Source organism: Opisthorchis viverrini (assembly GCF_000715545.1).
Source record: "Opisthorchis viverrini unplaced genomic scaffold opera_v5_330, whole genome shotgun sequence".
In the NCBI taxonomy this organism is placed as follows: domain Eukaryota; kingdom Metazoa; phylum Platyhelminthes; class Trematoda; order Opisthorchiida; family Opisthorchiidae; genus Opisthorchis; species Opisthorchis viverrini.
In genome coordinates, this window is record NW_008751991.1 from 53,069 (window position 1) to 74,840 (window position 21,772).

The 21,772-nt window shown below is 42.9% G+C and overlaps 1 protein-coding gene across 1 annotated transcript; it reads right to left on the reverse strand.

Annotated features, from left to right (window-relative positions):
• Window positions 1-799: 799 nt before the first annotated feature.
• Window positions 800-12,975, reverse strand: T265_15048 (hypothetical protein; the record flags this gene model as incomplete). Its single annotated transcript, XM_009176361.1, has 7 exons — window positions 800-980; window positions 3,443-3,565; window positions 4,127-4,258; window positions 4,639-4,768; window positions 7,159-7,256; window positions 10,354-10,590; window positions 12,896-12,975. Coding segments are annotated over 7 exons (981 nt in total), but the record flags the coding sequence as incomplete, so codon positions are not given.
• Window positions 12,976-21,772: the final 8,797 nt, after the last annotated feature.

The following is a 21,772-nucleotide window of genomic DNA, read 5'->3' on the forward strand; positions in this document are numbered from 1 at the left end:
AAAACTAACTGTTTAACCTCCATTCAGCGAATCAGCGATGTATCCCCATTTGCTATGAATCGCCGCCTCTGTTTACGGACGTTGGAGAAAGTGAAGATATTTTGAAAAACAGAGGCCATAGCTATTGGAATTGCGTCAGAAAGCCAGTAGGTAGTGAGAACCAGGGAAAAATTGGATGGCATATACCATCAGATTTTCTTTTGGTACAAGTCAGATACACAGTCAGGTGACAGACTTCTATCATTCATCAAACGTGCCATTCTAGTATAACACACTGCCACAAGGCAGTTCACTCATTTATCGGTCACCACTCCGGCTCATTGTGAACAAGGCCATCGTAACGATTGCTCCTTGTCGGCAAGATGAATTTAACAACAGTTACGATGGTGGCGAATACAATCATTTGAAAACAAATTTGGTTTTGCGAGAGCATCATCTGCAGTCGAGCTGAATCTGTCGTTTGTGATTTTTCCAGGCAACTGAATGTGCTGTCCCAGGCCACCTCATGTTGCAGTCGCTACGATATTCGAGATAGCGCAATACATTCTTTGGGCTCATCAGGTAGGCGCAGTCAGCTGGGGGGTTCCAGGTGAGTCTCCCACAAAACCAAATTAATTTGCAAGTGAGTGTATTTCACTAATTTCGTATAATTTGGTTTCAAGCAGAACGTAAGTTTGACGGAAATTTGGGGACTGTGCTGACCTGATGAACCCCAAGAAGGTCGAAACCGATCGTGGGCTGTCGAAGAATTTTCAGCAAACTTATGAGTAGTGCGCATTATGAACAGTCAAGATGCTTAAACTGTCGTATCCACGACCTGGCGTCGGTCGCCATGACGACAAACAACATGAAAGTTGAAAACAACGGGGTGAAACCTTAAATGTTTTCTCACCTGGACATAGAGGGGTTCGATTCCATAAGTTTCAAAGCGCGATGCATGCTCCAGAAATTTATTCTCAGCCTCTTCCATCGATAGACCTCTGAAAATGGGGCATAAAAAGTTGGGATCATACATAGTGATGTAATAAACCTGTCAGTCAATCAGTCTTCGTTTTCCAGGCTTTGTGGTTTCTGTGAAACAGTACATGAGGTTAGAAACGGAACTAGTAACATTTTAAATATATTGTTACCGGAAGTAAAGTTTAGCACTAAACCTAGCTTCCGGAGACAAGTTTTGAGCAGGTAAGACACCCAAAGCTTAGAATGTATGAGGGTATAGCTGTCTTCGATTAAAGTGTTTATCAAACGCTGTAGAGAAGCTACTCTGGAAACAGCACAATAATGGGTGGTGGTGGAACGAAAGCATAAGTGAGCATCCATCATTTGTTTAGATCGATATTAGAATTTGGTTTTCTGATCGGATTAGGCTTCTCGTGCATCCACCAATGCGGACTGATCTTTCAGGGTTTAAAATAACTCCACCGTACACGGACCGACTCTCGCTTTGGTTAGTGAGCGCCAGGCATTCAACACACGCCTACAGACCGAACACCGACTGGGACAAGACTTCAGTTCATCGACGATTGAACCCGACTGATACACGATAACATGTACTTTAGAGTCATTTTTGTGTACAGGTCCGTTGTTGGTGGGATCGAATTACACGTTCAGTCGACAGTTGTGATATTCTTTGACTTTCCTGTGCGTCACGTTCTTGCCGGACACCCGCTATTCCTTTGCTCAGCAGCCTTCCGTATAAACCAGTCTTGCCAGACCAAACGTTGGCAGAAAGCGCAGAATAATTTGAAAAATTAGAGTAACGACCTTCGGGTCTTTAACCACCATCATCTCAGATGAATAGCTGGAATCAACTGGATGAAATAACCAGGAAATGGGTTCTTCGTGGAGCAGGAGGAAAATAAATCAAACATCTATGCGGAATGGCAAGCTAAGGTGGCTGGGCCATGTGTTACACATGCCGAGTTACAGCCGGCCGGTAAAACTGCTGTTCGGAGTGCCGAAAACGTGGAGGTGGGCGGGCAGTTGGAATGACCGACGGGAACGAAGGATGTTACGAGCGATTGGATGCCGTTGGTGCTGTTCACCTGTGAGAATGGGCCCAGATGGCCTTCCCCTGGCGAAGGTCACTGAGCGGTAAATCGGCTAACTGATATCAGTGGGATTCGTGCCGTCAGTTTTTATTGAGTTTGTCTAACTGAGTGCTAGCCCAATCCTTTTCAATATGACTTTGCGAAGCGTAAGAGACCCACTTTTGAGAGCAAGGTTACTTCTTCAATTGGAGTTAATGCGCTCGCTTTTCGGGAAGTTTTTAGAGGCTAGCCGTCCCCACTAACCAAACATCACATGATTTGGACGGATGTGTCACGTGCAGGATACGCAACAAACGAAGTTGATTAGTCAAAATGGGAGCCAATCCGGATCGACCCCCTCTGACTCGGCGCTGCTCGCCCGCTCACGGACATTTTAGTAAGACCTTGCGAAACATTCTGTCATTCCCATATAAATACGGTTATAATAATTTTCCTTTGTCTTCTTTGTAACATAAAAAGAACAAGTGTTTTGTGGCTGTGTCTGATGCATGTCCATAGTATAACCCCCAATGCATTCTCAAAAGCAACATGGCGCCTAGCTCATTCTTTTACGGAAGTTCAAATATAGGGAAAGACTGAACTGCAACAGGTCTCCTGTGAACACGCCAGCTGAAGAAAACACTTAAGACATTATTTTTAAGGGTCATATGGTCACTTTGAACCCAGGGATTCACCAGAGAGGACTTTTCAGTTACCTTTCAGGGATGGGTTGATCATGCTAGATTGCAAAGAGTGCATTGTAGTCCGAGAAAGAAGATGATTCGCCTGGGTCTTAAAGATCGAACTTTCCTCCAAGGGAACCTTGTCTTTAGAGCGTAGCCCTCCTTCCGAATCCACTGTAACGTTCATGGCGAATCCAACGATGGCTGTCTTCATCAAAACGTTATATATTGGTTGATTAAAAGTCTTGGATATTTGATTTAGAGCTTTTATTAGCATGTTACGTACGTTGTCTACCCGTATGATTGACGGTCTTAGCGATGTCACGTGAACTTGCAGACACCCATGTGAGTCGAAGCTGTTTGGAAACTTATAAATCAAATCAAATGATGGGACATTTTTCATGGTAATTTACTGTATGTCGTTTTCATCCACACGCGGAGAAAAGAAGAAACTTAGCCTGATTGTGCTTTACAAGATGACGTTGGAGAAATCGCGGGTCTCTGAGCATCGGTAAGAACTCAGAATCCTTGTAGATGTAAACGGGATAAACGGAAGTTTCATGCATCTGTTTTGCGTGCAGGAAAATTGATTTTTGTGCGAAAAAATTTTCACGTTGAATAAAATGGCAGCTGATTTAACAAACCGCGCAATTTGTGAAAGGCGACGGCTTTGATGGCAATGGTTTCAGTACAGTTTGTGCGGTGGAGTTCTCGTATGAATTACATTACTGGTTGCCACTTGGTTTGATGGTGGGTGCTACTGATGGGGAATGCGAGTAGTATGTTTGCTCATAAATCTGCTTCGCGTCTCTTGAAAAGTGAGATCTATAACGGGATTTGTGAAGTCGCTTTCTAGCATTTGAGTAACAGTCAAGTAATATGAAGGAAAGTCAAGGAAGACGCGTTCAAGGAGAAGATGGATGTTCAGTTTTTGTAAACAAGATGCAAATGAGAGTTTCGCTCACCTGTCCAATAGTCTGTAACTGTTCAGTTAGTGTTTTCTAGTAGACAACTCCACAGCAAAACCCTCTTTCCTTTCACATATATGTATCTACCATTGGATTTTCTTCGTTTTAATCAACAGCCCTGTATGCAGTGAACCGGCACTCTACTGAAAACCATAGATCCTCAACACATCATCATCAACGTGTCCAACCAAGTGTGGTGTTTGTTGATTGAAACGTGCAGATCATGGCACAGTGTCCAACACAACTCCGACAGTACAGCAACCACCTTGCTATATCAAACATTCCTTGTCATCTTTTCTAATATTTTTCACGGGGGGTTGCAAATTTCCGCGTAAAATTTGACTGAAAGTTACCTATGCTTACATTGAGGTTGTAGAAATGAAAAGAACTTTACTTTTATGATTACGTCATCATCATCATCACCATCATTCTCAGCTGTAAGAACCGCGTACTTGTCGTACAGTGGTTGTAGCTGCCACAGTTTCGTTCACTCATGATTTGGGGAAGTGGGGTAGATAGCTGCGCATTGGAGGCGGGAGTAGATAAATTCGTGTGTAAATACAGAACTGCCAGTGGACTGTCAAATGGGGGATTGGGAAGGGAGCTATGCACTGAAGACTCATCGATGGCCGCGGAGAGAGGATCTACATGAGAATTCTCACATAAAACGTTTGAACTAAACATCTAATTGTGGAGTTTGGGTACCGGGCTCATTAGTGTCAGGATGGTTCAACCGATACACTATAGTGCACCGGTTGCCAATAGGGTTTTCCGACCTATACATACAGGTAAAGTTGTAAGTATTATCTGGGCGCTATCCAACGTCACACTGAGGTTGCAGATCAAGGTGGGTTTTAGCCTTTCTATGACCGTAAGAATTCCGGCTAGCCTGAAGGGTAGGAATATACCTGACAAGGCGCAATGTTGAACAAAATAGCGAAGGTGAAAAAAGCCTACTTTAGTGTTTTGTGTAGTTCACAAATCTTGGCTTCGGTTCTCGGGGTAACGTTTGCGAACATCTTCAGGTCGGCCAGTGTGCCTTCGCTTCCCAAATAATCAACCAGGACATCGTAGTCTCCTATTTCGGCTAAAATAAACAAAACAGAGACGAAAAATTTGGAGTTCACATCGGCATCAAGCATTCGGAGAGGATAGGCGTGTAAATAGAAACAAATTGTTTCCTTCACAAGTATTATCTTGGAAGATGGTTTCAGAATGAGGAACACCGCTCTGAGTAACAGCCAACTGGCCTTAAGATGTTTCCAGAACTTGTCTAAGGGAACACTTGACCAGCAGCGTCGCGCAGGAACTCAGCTAAAACTATTGCAAACAAAGCGGCGTTTGCAGGCAGATATGTCTGAGGTCCCATCAGGGTATATGAGCTTTCGAATATCTAATTGATGATAACAGAGATCATTTGGAATTCTCGTCGGAGAAGCATCCTGCGATTAGGAGAAGATCACAAGAGTGAGAGCATGGTGGTTAGTGCAGGTAATTATTCATCTTAGATTGGTCGTCGTGTGGTTTGCGTCCGGAGGCCAGCCGTTCCCAATAACCGAACAGCCTTAAGATGTTTCCAGAACTTGTCTAAGGGAACACTTGACCAGCAGCGTCGCGCAGGAACTCAGCTAAAACTATTGCAAACAAAGCGGCGTTTGCAGGCAGATATGTCTGAGGTCCCATCAGGGTATATGAGCTTTCGAATATCTAATTGATGATAACAGAGATATGGATAATGCATTTCGAATTCTCGTCGGAGAACTATCCTGCGATTAGGAGAAGATCACAACATTGAGAACATGGTGGTTAGTGTGGTGGTTTGCGTGTGTGGGTTGCGTCCGTAAGCCAGGCGTTCCCAATAACCGAACATCATATCATTTGGACGGATGTGCAGGACACGGACCAAACAAAGGCATGCTCTGATTGGTCAAACTGGGAGCCAATCCGGATCGAGCGTCTTGGCGTCGACACTTCTCGCCCCTTACGGAGATTCTAGCATGATCTTGTGGAACATTCTGTTATTGCCCTAAAATACGGTTGTAATACTTTTCCTTTATCTCCATAAAGGGCTGTCTAGAGCTACCGTACCTTTTGATATACCATAGTGGACGGAGCAGAATGCGAAGGGACCGATACAGAGTTGCACGAATGTACAGCAAGACACAACAGTTCCAAATAACGCACGCGTAAAAGGTTTCAAACACAGCTTAGCTAGTATGATTGTGTGACAAGAGTAGCACTTTTTGTTCCTACTAACTATCTCAGGATCAGTCTTGAAGTTACTACTGCTCTCGTAATCTCAACACCATCACAACAGCGACACATGGTTGTTGAATGCATGTCTACCCGGGTTTTTTTACAAAACGTTTTAACGTTTTGCAAGCATCAGCCCAAATCATATTACTGAAACAAGTTAACCGCATCATACTCATCAGTTTTCAGCTTGCTTCCTTTCCTCTAATGCACATCAACCATGATAAGCCTTGAGAATGTAAAGGGAGACCGATTGAACACAGTTACCAGCGTGAGATGCAGTGCTCGCTGGAAAGATCACGCAACCAACCCTCAAAAGAACTTCAGCTAATAAGCGATCCAGCCATACGGATTTGGTGCACTACATTCTGTAAGGCAGACAGTTACAACAGTAACGAAAGAAGATTTTGGTGAAAGGCTCATGTCTGAAGATATGGGTTCTGATTACGGGTTTTTTTTATTTCGGATAGCTCTGGACAGCTGGTTGTTACGTCGCAAAACTCAATGCCGGAAGGTTTGGGGTTCGAACCCAATGCTTATTTTTGGTGGCTCTCACATGGGTCTGGGCAGCATTGCAGATATTGAGCGTCCTTCATGCTGCATGGTAAAAGTGCGCTAAACCGACACCACAGATAAACGGTTGTTTACTTTTTTACTTCAGAGTTACGGATCCCCTTGTGAGAACCAACGACATTCCGCAAGACAGGAACAAATTCGTAATTAAGCAATTTCGGAGAAACATAAATAAAATAAAAAGGGCCCGGGTGTCGTCAGCTTGACCAGCCCTATATTAAAAGCAATCGAAAAGCCAGGCTTGGGTGTGGGGTCCACAGACGTCATGGTCGGCCGTTTTGTACGCTTCGACATCTCAAGCTCGGAAGATATCAGATGGGTATTATTTGCTTCTGTATTACCCGCTCCCGCGTTAGTTGAATCCCCGAGATAAAACGCAACTCATCAGCTAAGATGTTGTATCGTTCTTCAGCAAACACTGCTTCCTCGGTTCACCGATGTTCGCTCAAAACAGCGCTAAATACGTTTGCGAACACGCGAACTATCTTGACAGACGACTCTACTGAGGTTGTTGTTTCAAGAGGAAAGAGAGGTCACATTAGCGCTTGCCTAACCAAAAAACATTGAACAAATACTTTACCACACACTTAAGGAACGTTTGATATTTAGTTGATCCATACGATTATGTCAATCAAGCTTTTTGTCAGTTACCTTGAAGTATGCATGCAGCAAGCATATGCATTTCCGTATTTCGGCCAATCAAACGGCCGCTGTGAAGGTCACGTCGCAATTGAAGGTAAAGGAGATAGCTACAAGTTGAAACGAATGAAAAAATCAACTGCTTTCTATAGTAGCAAATTTTTAATCCCTAGAAAAACTGCGGGATACAAGTGGGATAAAAAGGATAGTGTTACAGTACTGGATGCTGAATTTACTGTTGGTTGAGGCGGTCGTATGAAGTGATGAGACGGTTGGATGGAGTGGAAAGCAGCAGAATTTTTCATATCGGTCGGAAGCAATCAATATGATATATCAGTATGATATACAGAGTTAGACCAACTTCCGTAGAGCGCCAGTCACAATGAGCAAATTAATGTGTTCATCTACCGGTTTAAATCAATCTTTACCAGCCTCTGATTTCTGAAAGCCATTTCCATTTAGACTATCCCATCCATCGGCCATCATGGAAGACCAGAAAAACCTTTGCCTGAAAATGACTGAATTTTTTGCAAAACCTCCGTTCAACCGATCGTTTAGACAGCTTCGAAATCATCTAAAGTGCCGTTCAAACTAGTCAGCCACGTGACATTTCTGGACACAAGGTCATGAGTATGGCCTAGTTACCATCGGATGGCACCAACTATGGGCGACAGTGATTGTAAGGTTGAAGATTTTTGGTTTAGACCACGTATTAAAAAAAACCTCTTAATAAATGCATATTAAGAATGTTTGATGACTCCCCATGAATCAGGCTCCGTTCCTCAATTTTCGTCAGCTGAATTTCCAATAAATCAGTCACCTTCTCACTATAAGACAGTCATGGAGATAGAGTGTCTTCAGAGGCAATGCGCATCTCTTGCCTATATAGTCACTTTCAGTTTTAACCTTAGTTATCATCTGTTCTGATGATCAATTCAATCCAAAGGGAGACTGCCCTAGCGAGAGAAAAGACTACAAGCCTTCCAAACATAGTTTTTAAGGCACAGTGATCCGTTTATCTGTCTACAATGTCATCCAACCTACTACAGGTCACGTGTTCATTTTAGCTATGGCTAATATTACTGATGCGTTACCTCAAATTATCGGTCTGATCGATCATCATGGCAAACCAGTGCCCAGAACTCTTGAATCGCACTACTAAACTAACAAGACTTTTGCATTCTAGCACCTTCGGATTTATTGTTTGCTTATGCCCGATATAATCTTTAGTACTAATTCACAATTCTCCACATATGTCAATCTGGATCAAAGTAAATCCATCGATCTCATGTTTAGTTTTTAGGCAGTTTGCCGGGGCACACCAGTGACATCCAAAGATTATTGAATCGTACTATCTTTGTGGACTTAGGTTTGTTTTCCACGTGAAATGCAGACATAACGCGGTTTGGCAAGCGACGCCATGCCACAAAGAACTATTATTTCGTCGCTCACTACTCAAAAAGTTTAAGTAGTTAAACGGAAATGACTAATTCACCTTGTGTGCAGGCCAAGCTCTTAAATTGGTAGCTATTATCAGGTTGGAATACGTCCATTGAGGTCGCCCAGCATTTCCGTATGAAAAATAAATCAGTGATGGCTACACCGGAAACGCTCAAACATCCGTAGGATTTTGATAAATGTCTAACGATTTCTGCTAAAATCTACTCAAATTACGAGGTGCAGAAATTGGGTGCACCCTCAAATACATTCCGGCTATCGGAGTGACCTTTGACAGTTGAATCCGTGGGCCGTCTTCTCTAGCTTAACTCAATGAACGGACCTGTATAGTGTTTGATTCTCACCCTGAAGCATCTATACACACACACACCTGAGCACAGGTCTTCAACGCGCACTTTGACGTACTTCATTAATATTTTAGTATCCTAATGATACGAATGCCTTTCGGTTTTGGTTTCTAGATGTGAAACGTTCCTCGATGCAGGAGTTTAATTAGTTTTCAACCGGATTATATTATACTCATGAGAAAGCAGTGCCCCTCTAGTAGTTGCGTCATCTGAGCCTTGACCATAACCGGAAGAGTTACTGCACATTGTCTAGATGGTGTGTAAATGATTCATCCCTGGAAACGAGTTCGTCAGCGCGTACTCACCCCAGCCGTTTGCGCATAACAGTTTCGAGTGAGAAAAAAGCGATTACACACGTTAATACTGTCGTTTCAGATAGGATAAATGGGCGATATAGGAAGCTCAAGTTAACCCGAGATTTGGATGACCTTGAGAAAAGTCGTTACAATCATTTCCGGTAAAATGCTAAAATGGCCTCACAATTCGGAAAAAATTTACTGTGCTCCGCACTGAACATGAAAGCTTGGTAAGATGGTTTCGCTCGAGGGAAAAATGTTTCACGTTTCTAAGGTATCCACCTCTTGAAAATACCTGATTATACAGCTATATTAAAGTCAGTGCTTAAACGACGTGAACCTTGAGTTATACTCTGAGCCATCAGAAAAAAGGTATTTAAATTCCCCTGTGGATAACAACCCGTTATAGAAAAATGGACCAAGTGATTTTGGAAATACTCAAACAGAGAGGTTTTCTCACTGAAGCACCTTCGATGACCAGGGTCCAGACACTGTCATCTTTGTGTTTTGTCCAGTTAACTGACGACGCCATAACGCTGAGTCACTCATGACCTAATGGTGGCTTCAATGATTTTTGAGGGCATTATACTGAGGCACTTTATCCCATGTTAGGCCAATGACTTGAGACTTTGAGTAGCCTTTGATGTGCCACATTTCAATTTTTAATCAGAAAGCTTCTTTCGCAGAATCGCATCAAAATTGTCTGTGCTTCTGACATGCGTGGTTTCTTGGTTTCACGTTTCGACATTCATTACAGAAATCCTTCTATCTAAGAGTGTCTCATTTTTCCAAATCAGCACATTTGATTCGTATTTGGGGAGTACGGTTCAACTTTGCAAAGCTGTCAACTGACAGTCCCTCATTTTCAGCTGAATATCATGCCCCCCAGCGAAGTTAAGTACCACTTGTCCGTGGGTTATCAATCTACGTAACGAGTAAACTTACCGAGACACATTGTGTCTCTTAGTATCAATACAATAGTGGATCCTTCGCCCAGATATGAGCTACGCGTCGAACACTTTCACCGTGTTACTGCTAGCCCAAAAAACGAGCCTCAGAAGACCCAATGCATAAAACTCAAAAGACCAGAGTAGGCCTCGAGTAACAAGGTATGTTTCGATTCCACCAGATTGCGAACGTCAAGGGCAGTGCTTCTCATATCATACCTTGGCTGGGGGCGAGATGGCTCAATTGGTTGGAACGCGAATCTACTAACCGGAAAGTTCGTGGCTCGAACCTGACCTCTACCTCTCGACTTCCCCTGTCTAGGCTTGGGCAACCTGGCAGTATCCCAGACCTCGTGCAACCTTCGGGTGGCATGGCAGCTAGGCGCCGAAAGGGTGCTACAGCTGAACGATCTTTTTATTATATTTATTTATTTATATCTTGGCACCACACCACATCCATATGTCGTGTTTTGATCCTGTCGTTGTTGATGCACATCAAAAAGCCATGCTAAGGTTAATCGATTTTTACGACCGGAGACAAATGTGGCCGATTTGAGGTATGATTACAATTTACTCATAGTCACACCACCCTAGTTTGAATGGTCGTCCTCCCTCCCTGGCGTAATTATTAGAGCTCATTAACAGTATATATCCAATGGCCGTGACGGGATTTGAACCCCGGAATGTGAGGCGAGCGTGTTACCACTGCTCCACGACGACACGCTGTTGTCTGCGGAAGGCACAGCCACCTGGGATGCCGAACCGAACGTTCACATTTCCCAAAAAAGTGTTAATCGCGCGTTCCTCCAAGCAATCAAAAACCTGCCTCTTAACACCCCATTTAGGATATGGGGATCGAGCGGGTACAAATCTAGTCATGAGTGCTTTCGGCACTCCTGAGCAACCTTTTGTTTGCAGTTTTGGGGTTTCGCGGGGTAGGTAATTTGTTCATCTTCACACCTTGTTATCAGTGCACTAACGCTTGGGCAAAATGATCTCATCGATCTAAATGCTATTTGGTTTGAATTAGTGACGCAGGAAATATATCTGTTGGAGAAAATCTGGGTTTTTCGACTTTATCAGAGGTTAACTATGAAGGAATCTTACTGAGATGCTGTAATTTATCGACAATACCAGTGCAAGAAAATCCAAGCGTGCAGGTCACGGCAGCTAAAAAAAACAACCTTCATTGAAGGCAAGCAAGTCACATCGATCGCATAAAACGAAGTCGACGCATTTGTTACAGGTGACTCACCAAATTCATCCTAGCATTTTCCAGGAGTCGCACCAATGATACACTCGAAACGGGTTGAGCTACTGCGATTGCATCACGTGAAGTCTATCCAGCCGACCTCATACACAGTGACCACTTTCCTAACGGATTCCTTCAACTGATTTGAGCAGACCAATCTACTTCGCTTCATTCATAATGCTACTCGCTACTTTAGAATAGTATATATAGTAGTATATAGTATATAGTAGTATATAGTAGTAGTATATAGCATATATATAGTAGTATATACAGCAGTATATAGTATATATACCAGAGTGATTTCTTGATAAAACGAACCCAGTTTTTCATGTGACTATTATTCACTTGGACATCATGCGACATATAAGATCCAGTGATGGGCTTGTAAATCACTCTGTACAACAAAGATACACTAGTCTCGATTCCTCAAGACATCACCGCACCACCACAAAGCCGCTACACTGTTGGAATACTTTTAGCTCGGGTGCATTAATTTGTGACTTATCAGATTGCTGTTGATCTGTTCACTGAGCTTGACGGTTGTTTCGTCACTAGGCGAGGACGCATAAGACGGAATACTGGCTCAAATGGATGATTACACCTCATTCACAATGCTTCAACTAGGTGGTTGCTGATCTGTTCGCCGAGCTCGGCAATTAGCTAACAAAAATTTCGTCCCGTGCCCCTGGTTCACATCACTAACTCAGCACTAATGAAGTCTCCTCGACTGCAGCCAAAATGTTTGCAAGTAAATTGACAAACTCGGCAAGCGAATCAGTGGGCACCTTATCAACTACCAGAATTTCGGAAACTTACAAGTTTCCCAAATAGCCGATTTGGTGTTTTAGTGTGATGAACTGCAGTCGCGTTGTTGAATCTTCCTTTCCTTGGTTGGTTGTCACATGGAACACGACGGTGCAACTTTCTGTGCTGATCTTGGTGCAATAACAATGCACAGACGTTTTGATATTGTAGTTACCGTGTCCAACTTTTGAAAAGGCCCACACTATCACCAATAGCGATATGCTACAAGGCCTCCGGTATATCAGTGCATAAATTGGGAAGCAACAAGAACATGGTCTGACATGGAAGTTGGAATACCATGGTTATTTTCAATTCTGGAAAACCTTGCACCCCCTCAGTGTTCTTAAAACTGGGGGCATGCATGGAAATTATTTCAGAAAATGTTGCTATAGTTCCCTTATTGTATCACGTGTCTAGCTGGGCGCGGGAGCGAATAGCACAATGCCATGCGGTTTAAAATGATTTATGCTCACTTCCCTAGAACTCAGTGGCAGCGACTATAAAAATCGATAAAAAGCGCATCACATGATCCGATATTGTCAGCGATGGAACTGCGTTGCGATCAAATAGGCTATTTTTGTTGGACTTTCTCTAAAAACAGGTGGGGAGGGTGTTTAAAAGACCGAAAACAAAAGTCTCATGTACCGGGTTTTCTCCTGACGAAATTCCGCAAGCGGATCGCTTGGATAATGTTTCACTCGGAAATTCAGGGACCGCGGAGTGACATCTGGAAGAAAAAAAGTAATGTATTTAAAAGTCATGTGAAGAATAACACAGAATAGCACATTAGTGAGGAAGATTCGTCAAAAAGCACTACCATGAAATCGGATCATAAGAGTATATTCTCACCGCAGTAAATCTTCGAAGGGGGAAACACGCACTTTGGAAGTTTTGTAAACCAAAACAACAATTGGGGGTAAGGAGAGAAACTGAGAGAACCTTTGTCAAAAATTACAACTAACAACTGAAAATATGTGAGTGAAACAGTGAAACAAGTCTGCCACCGCGTGTCCTGATTGATTTAACCCTCGTCCCAGTTCTAGTGTCTGGCATGCGTGAATGCGTCAAAGTGAGTGTGTCGGTGAGTGTGACTGCTCTGGGTGGTGGACTGTAAACGCGTGGATGCGTGATTGAGAGTTTTGTGTGAGGTTTTATGTGCCTAGTTTCAGCCATGCCTCTGGTTACTGTGCCTGGTTAACTTTGTAAACAGACCGATCCAAATGAAGGGAAGATTGGCTCCACCACTGTGGTTCACACACGTTGAGCATCTGACGCTTTCGGAGCTTTGACACCCAGATGTTCTTCCTATGGCTTTAAGCACATTTGGAGATCATGTGTGAAACTAAACTAATCCGATAGTTCAGAAACGTTGAGACTGACTTTTTAGCCTCTTCATTTCTTAGGGTCACGACGTGTTCGCCTTTCCGTATGTCCTATTGGCTGGTCAGCCGGACATTCTGTGTGTAATCCATGTGGCGCTGTGAAGCCACAATAACTCTTGCGCAACTTCCAACAATGATGGGTTTGCATCTCACAAAGCTATGTTTTGATTTGCATATCTAATTGGCGCCGCCTGGCACCTACATTTCACCTTGATATATGGTCCAGATTACATAAACAAGCAATGTTTACATTTCATTACTTGGCAAGAACAAGGTGAGGAATGTAGGAGGTATGACCTTGAAAGTGAGTACTCTAAACCTTGATACGACATTGATTGTATCTTGTTTATACTGAACAAATCGCATAATTTGTTTTACAGCTAAACAGTCACAAAGGCACTTTTTGAATTTAAAAGAATATCAACTATTTATTGTTGCAGCTGAAGTGCAAAGCTGCCAAATGTTTAATGCAGCCATTCTGGGGTGAGTTCTGAGAGTGATGGTGCAATTCCGTTTGGTGATCAAAGTTCCGTTCATGATATCTATCCAAAAGATGATCATTTTGTACAAACTCATCCATGAAAACAAGACTGGATTCTCAAACAGTTGAAAGCAGTTTGATGCAATCGATAAGTCATGGTTTCAAACGTTTCTGAGAAGAGATGTAACTATCCATATTTTGCGTCAACAAGGCAAAACACGAGAAGTTAAAACTAGCTATTTTTGAAACAGGGTAGACGGTAGTTATGAGAATACAAATCGCGCGGATGATTTTGTTGATATAGACCCAAACAAGAGGGTAGCTGACCTTCTGAATAAGAACACGATCGGTATGAGGATGATTTACAGGAATTCTAGAGAACTACTGCGCACATCCTGCCAGATAAGCTGCTTTCTTCGCATGGCCTGAGCAGGTCACGGTGATTTGCCGGTAAGGCTAATGGGCGACACGACTTTCGGCTTTGCAACACTCACTCAAAAATTTGAACTAATACCACATTGTCCCATGGATCATAGTATCATGGTGAAAGAAAGAAGGCCTTTGTTACGGAGTTATTTACTATAAAATACCAACTGAACAGTTGCAAACTAGTGGACAGGGGAGCGAAACTCCCACGTGCATCTTGTTTACAAAAACTGAATACCCATCTTCTCCTTGAACGCGTCTTCCGGAACTTTCCTGGATACTCATTGACTGTTGGTTAAATCTAAGCAAATGCGACTCCACAAATTCCGTAAAAGATCTCACTTTTCAAGAGACGCAAAGCGGATTTACAGAAAACATACTCCTCGCATGCCCTCCCATCGGTAGCATCACCGTTACAATGGTGTCTAACTAATATTCGAACTAAAATCAGCTATCAAGAGAAAAATGGTGCAGTTTGGGGGAAATAAAAGTCGCAAGTTCGATGCTAGCCAATGCCAACAAACTCTGTCTTTTTAACATTTCTGACATCTTTCGTCATTTCAGCAGCATACGAGTCTTTAATTGGTCGAATCTGGTTAGGCCTGCCCTTATCTTGGACTTTGCTGGTTGACTGATATGGGCGAAACCAAGCAGCTGAAAGATTACTAGAAGCTCGAGAGGCGTTCATCGTTCTGTTTGGAGAGGACTGACTCACTGAGAACTTTCGCACATTAAAATTTGATCCACCACAATATAAAAACAGAAAAAATCGTCCTATGAGGCATTTTAGTGCAAAGCTCCGTGAATTTATTTCTCAAGAGAGCTGTGTTGCCTAAAAAAGTAACACCTGCACCACAAAGAGCAATCGACTCGAATTTAAAAAATCAATCAATCACTTTTGAAGATATCATATTGAGGGATGGACGTTCTTTGCTGCGAAACTAATGGTTAGCGAACATGGAATGAACGGTTACAGGACACTAGACATAAAAGCGAACATCTCATATACACATATCTTTTGAAAATTGAAAATTCTGAAGCATCTTCGTGAACTTTCCTGGACGTTCTTTGAATATTAAACTACCATCAAACTACAATCACCATAGCAACCACCTTGCGTCCGATACGGGGATAGAGCTTGGACGCCAGAAAACGCACTACTCATATGCTTCATCAGTAGTATACGCCGTTATACAGGAACATATACTGAGCAGTGCCTTGTATCGGTTCGAATTTCATCAGTCTTGTTTGTCGGCATGCATGTTACACATCTCACATCGCGTTAACGTGTAATACTCAGATTAAGGTTGCTGGTATGGATTGATGCAATTTTAACAAAACGATCATGATAAATAGATCAAAATGAGGGTACCTTACATGATTCAACTGGATTTCCACCTGATAGCTAATCTCTATGATGGTACATTTAGGTTGCCCACGCAGTCTCAATACTATGTGCTTGAAACACCCAGCCAAACATTTGTGCGACAAAATCTCCAAAAATAGGAGTAGAACGTCCTTCCAGCCCCACCCAGTTCGATAAATGGAACCTCTAAAATTTCGAAAAGAACCGGAGGGTAGATTCTAGTAAAAACCATATGGGAGTAACTGACGTTTGCTTGGCGCGTTGCTGCATTATCGAACGTTGAATGGCTCATTCAGTCTTCTCATTGTGGTCAACGCCCAACCCAATGGAATATTGTTCTCAATCAATAATCCCGTAATTTTGATGTAATTCGTCCGACACGGAACGGCAGTTAAGTGTTCATTGCAATGCATCCCATTATCGTCTCTTCCATTGGTTACTAATCCAGAAAAAAGTGCACAAGTGTCTGTTTTATCACCTTTAATTCCGGGTGTTGTCAGTTGTGTTCTAGACTGACGTCGAAACCGAGACAACATAGCAAACCGCATTCTATGGTCCGTTTGATAATCGGCGTTTTTTTGTCTTGGAAACGCAAACAATGTCTGTAATTAAGTGAACTAATCTCAGCTAAATTATTTCACAAATTGCTGTCAGATATGGATTAATGACGCAAACGGTTCCAGAGTAGAGAAAGATGTTTTAAAACTTTAAAGTTTCCTTATTCCTAGCCAGTAGGTGTTTGTTGCGACTTCAACTATATTCAAACGTATGTCATCAATGGGTCCTAATCGACGGGTTCGATTCGACTAATTCGTCAAAGGGCTCAGATCGGTGAAACGTGCAAGCAGCGTGGGAAAGTCACCAACACGCTACCCTAAATTGTAGTTATGGTGATTCCATTTGAGATTTAATTAGTATACCACGTTACCAGTTCTAGTTCGAGTTTCCCACGGTATAAGTAACTACGTCAGATCACAAAATCTCGACATGCAAGTTATCATGGTTGCACAAAAATTCCCTCGGTACTGTTTAGAATAGTCACGCATTCACCGAAATCGGGTAAATGTTGATTCTTTCAATGTCGTTCACATCACAACTTATAATTTTACCCGGACAGACGAATGAATGAATCTTTGAGTGCTGGACCTTATGTGAAACTCCTGAAATGGAAAACACTGGGAATGCGTTACTGACAACTGTTGCTCCCCAGGTTCCAGTAGTCCAGTCAACAACCATAACGCTATGACAAAGATTTCGTCAGCTTTTTCAACTTCTCACTTAATAAAAACCCCTGGCCGGGAAGCTGTAAAGACTACCTGTTGGAGTAAGTTTTGAACCCAGCTAGGATGCTTATCCACTGTTGGTGGAGTGGCACTTTGTGCTCAAACGTGAATCTCTACCCGTCGGCTTACATTTCCCACCCAGTGCAGGCCTACGTGTAATAGCTGTGTGAGAAGTGCGTTGGCTGAGGCCACCTTATCACGTCTGACCGGCAGCGGTATCCAGCTCGTTTTTACAGGCGCCATCGGCATCGATTCCAAGATCAGGTCCCTGCTTTATCGCCTGCCACCAACCCGCATGACATTACCAAGCCCCTGGCAGTACGTTCTTCCGTGTGTAGACTAATCCAGGTTATATCTTGCACCAGTGGTGCAGACGAGACAGAGCAGGCCCAGTGTTCCAACCAAATGTGACGGAAATCGCAGATGGTCCGCTTCCAACCCCAGTAAACGCCCCAGATCAAGAGCACACAAAGATTGGCTTACTCACTGCTCAGTGGCAGTTAAATGGGACAGTGATGAAATATGGCGATAACTGTATGAATATCGAACACCGCAGGAGTTGCGGCTGGATATTGGTCCAGACATAGATCGTCAGTGCGACTGATCGCTTAGAAGAGACAAAAGTGATCTGACGTTGAAGTAAGGCTCATTGTTAGCACTCCAGGATTAGGAACTCATTTGAGCGATGGTGACGAAAAATATGATGCGATTCAGCGAAAATACACTCATTTGCAAACTAATATGTTTTTTTTTCAAGAAACTCACCTGAAACCTAGTTGTGATGTTCTCAGGCTGGGTTCAGATGAGTCCCTCGAAAAAAACAAATTTGTTTGCAAGGGAGTGTATATTCGCTAATTTCGTGCAATTTGGTTTCAAGGTTGACGAAAACCGTGAACTGTGCCTACCTGATGAGCTCCAAAAAGATGAAAAAAGGTTGTGGGCTGTCGACGGATTTTCAGCAACCTTATGAGTAGTACATCATGATGCGCTTCACTTAAAATGGCCTGGGGCATTTCCAGCCGCATACATGAACGGATAGTTCTGGTGCCAGGTAGGACTGTCACAGGCAATGAAATCTGTGTTACTCTAGTTCTCCAAATGTGTGGATGATGGGTGAACATGAAAGGCAGCACTGTTCACAAAATCCTAATTTCGCATTTTATCACAAACCCATTAATGAACTGGGTGTTAAACGACAGGGTACGGGTCACAACACTCTCTCTACAGATAACGCAAGTGCCAGAATAAGTTTCCTGTAGTGGCGACCGGCTTGTATTTCAACAACATATCTGATTCTCAGACGTTCGTTTACTAACACTCGTGTTTATTTTGCCATATAGAATCTCTAGCAGATGAATGCTGGTTCAGTGTGCGCAAGTTCTTCAGAACAGATCAACGTAGGTTAGCTTACTGGAAACTACCCAACCTGGAGCTTGCTAAGACGGAAAGACAGTGATTAATACTTTCACAAAAGAAACTACTCACAAGGTTGCTGAAAACTCTTCGACAGCACACGACCGGTTTCGCCCTTTTTCGGGCTCATCAGGTAGGCGCAGTCCCTGAGTTTCTTATGATCTACTTGAACCCACATTGCACTGTTTTCGAGAAATACACTCATTTGCAAATCAATTTGGTTTTCACGGGAGACTCAACTGAATCCCTCGTTTATCATATTCTACAACTGAATATGTTGCACACAGGCCGCCTCACGATATTCGAGATACCGCATTATATTTTCATGAAGGAAACTACGCACAAGGTGGGCTGTTGAAGAGTTTTCGCCAACCTTGTGAGTAGTTTCCTCTATGAAAATATACTGCGATATCTCGAATATCGTGCCCGTGTGCAGCACATTCAGTTGTAAAATATCATAAACGACAGATTCAGTTGAGTCTCGGAAAGTTATTAAGACTATTCATCAGCGAGCAACTGCGGGCAATTCACTACCTACGTACAATTATCACACGGCTGTTTCCGTTGGCGTTTACCAGCTTTTTGCTTCCCGAAACCTTCTATTGTACATCGATAGACTGATTATGCTAGGATCAACAGCACCCGACTGATTTGCGCACGATTTTTCGGTAAGCGTTTGAATGGCATCATATCCTAGTTAAGGGTACTCGGTGGAGATGACACGACAGTTAAAATGTACGGTGTCTTGTTGAATCAACCAACCCAAGAAGACTATAATCTTTCGACGAACAGCCGGATCTCTCAATTATAGCTGACTATCATAAACGGAGCTGACTATCATAAACGACAGATTCAGTTGTTACAACCAAATCCAGGTACGAATAAGAGAATTTTTCAAAATCTGTCAAACTTGGGTACAATTAGAACATAATGCTGACGGAAACTCGGAAACTGCGCCTATCTGATAAGGCCAAAGAAGGGCCAAGACCGGCCAAATGTTTTCTGCAACTTTATGAGTAGTGTATTCCGCCAAAACAAGAAGCGTACGTAATTAGCGAATATACACTCATCTGCAAACTAATTTGGTTCTTTCGAGAGACTCACCTGGGCTGTCGATGGATTTTCAGCAACCTTATGAGTAGTACATTACAAAGAAGCGCACGTATTCCGATGAATCATCAGCATTTTCAAACCCTTATGGACTATCGGTGCTTTTTTCTACTTGTTCTGCCGAGCGATTCACATTAAACCCAAATGTAGATGCTACCCAAAAAATTTGTTGTCATGTAGCTTGAAGATTCGTGGCTTGGCTTGGCTCCAACCACCTAACCAAAAATCAAAACGCAAGAGAACAATACTGACTGAGCTTTAGAATGAGAATATTACCCATCGGAGAAAGTATAAAGCCTTCATCCCACAAACTACCGAGCGACTTGACTAATCCTTCACACGAACCAAGATCACACGTACAAAACGTTTCATCTATTCATGACAGTATAGCAATCTACGTAAGTAGGGCGCCTCACTTTTGGTTCATCTAGATTTATTCGGCTTTGGACCAGGTGCAACAATTCGGAACGCACCTCAGTGCCAATTTTTTTCTAATCTGTCATAAGCAACGATGGCTGCTGCTGCCTTCCAAGCGTGATTTATTTGGCCACGACATGGACAGGGCAACCACACAATAGTGCCTAAGTCTCTCATCGTCCTAGCGATTAGGTGATCAGATAAATACAGGACACCACGCCCTTTTCCAAAAGTCCTTCGCATCACATATGTCCGGACGTTAGGACAGTGGGACACGTGACCATGGAACCAGGAGCGATTGGGTGATGCCGCAACTCAGAATTCAGGACAGATGAACAACAAAGGATTCAGGACCCGTGGTTGTAGAATCCGTTCAAACATTAGGGGAGAGATGTGGCCATCAATGAAACAAAGGAGTTTTAAAATGTATTCTTTGGCTTTTGTTTCAAACACGTGCCAATCTTGGTGGCAATACAAGTTGGTTGAAAATCTGAGATAAAATGTTACTCTGACTGTCTATTAGCTATGCAGTGATAAACAAAAGGAGGGTTTTGTACCACAGTCCACTGCTCCTATTCGTGAAAACGCAGTAAACGTCACAGTGACCTCTTTTCAGCGATCGGTTTGTGACACATTGATGCCACCGATAGATATCCGTTCGAAACACCAGTTGCAGGAAGTCTCGTAAGTGAAACGGATCTACGCTAAAAAGAAGTGAGGCACCATCTTGAGGAGTCGTCTACCGAGGAAGACTTTAACACATGTAACGACATGTGTGAGAATTCCATGACTGAGGAACGAACGGCGCCAGTCTAAAACCGAGTTAATCACACTGTGGACCAGCCAGTAGGAACCGAATGGCCGATTGTTCAACCTAATAGCCTGGAGACGGCGGTTGCCAAGTTTCCTGAACATTCTAGAACGTTGTACACTCTAGTGGGTTCCTCTTTATTCAGATATCAGTCATGAGTTTTTGACAAATCTAAGGAGAGATATGAACTCGTCACCTTCTGAATACGTATTTTCACACCGATTACCTCGAAGAGAATCGTTGATGTTGTATTACTGCGCACTCAGCTGAGTTGTAGAAACACTCGATATCAGTTCAACAGTTTTCGATGGCAAAACAGGGTAACAGCCGTCCTGAAGACCTTTTCGATGAGAACGTAGCATATTACTGGTGGAGAATGAGTTGTTTGTTGTGTTCTGTTAACTGAAGCCTTTTTTTAACAAGAATTCATTGGTCCTTACTTCGATCGACCTATTAAATCGCATAAATTTGGAGAAACTTGTGAGAATTAGCAGATTTGACACATCTTGGTTATTCTTCTTGCTCTGGCCAGCTCCATGCAATCGTCTGCCGTTGATGAATAGTCGGGCTTTTCTTGGTTCTTGCGAACAATCTTGAAGTTTGCAAACCATGCGTTAGGTATTCGGCTGCTAAGTTTGCGACGACTGAATCCTGGAAACAAGCGCTTTCTGTTTGATCTACGCTTGTCTCGTAGGTGCGTGGCACTTGGCCACCTTATGCTTGGATTAGCACTTTTCAAGCTCTAATAAAAGCGAAAGCCGAGCAGCCTGTTTTTTTTTGAAAAACCAATGTAATATCAATCATGTGCTGACTCAGAGATCTAAAGTCATAAC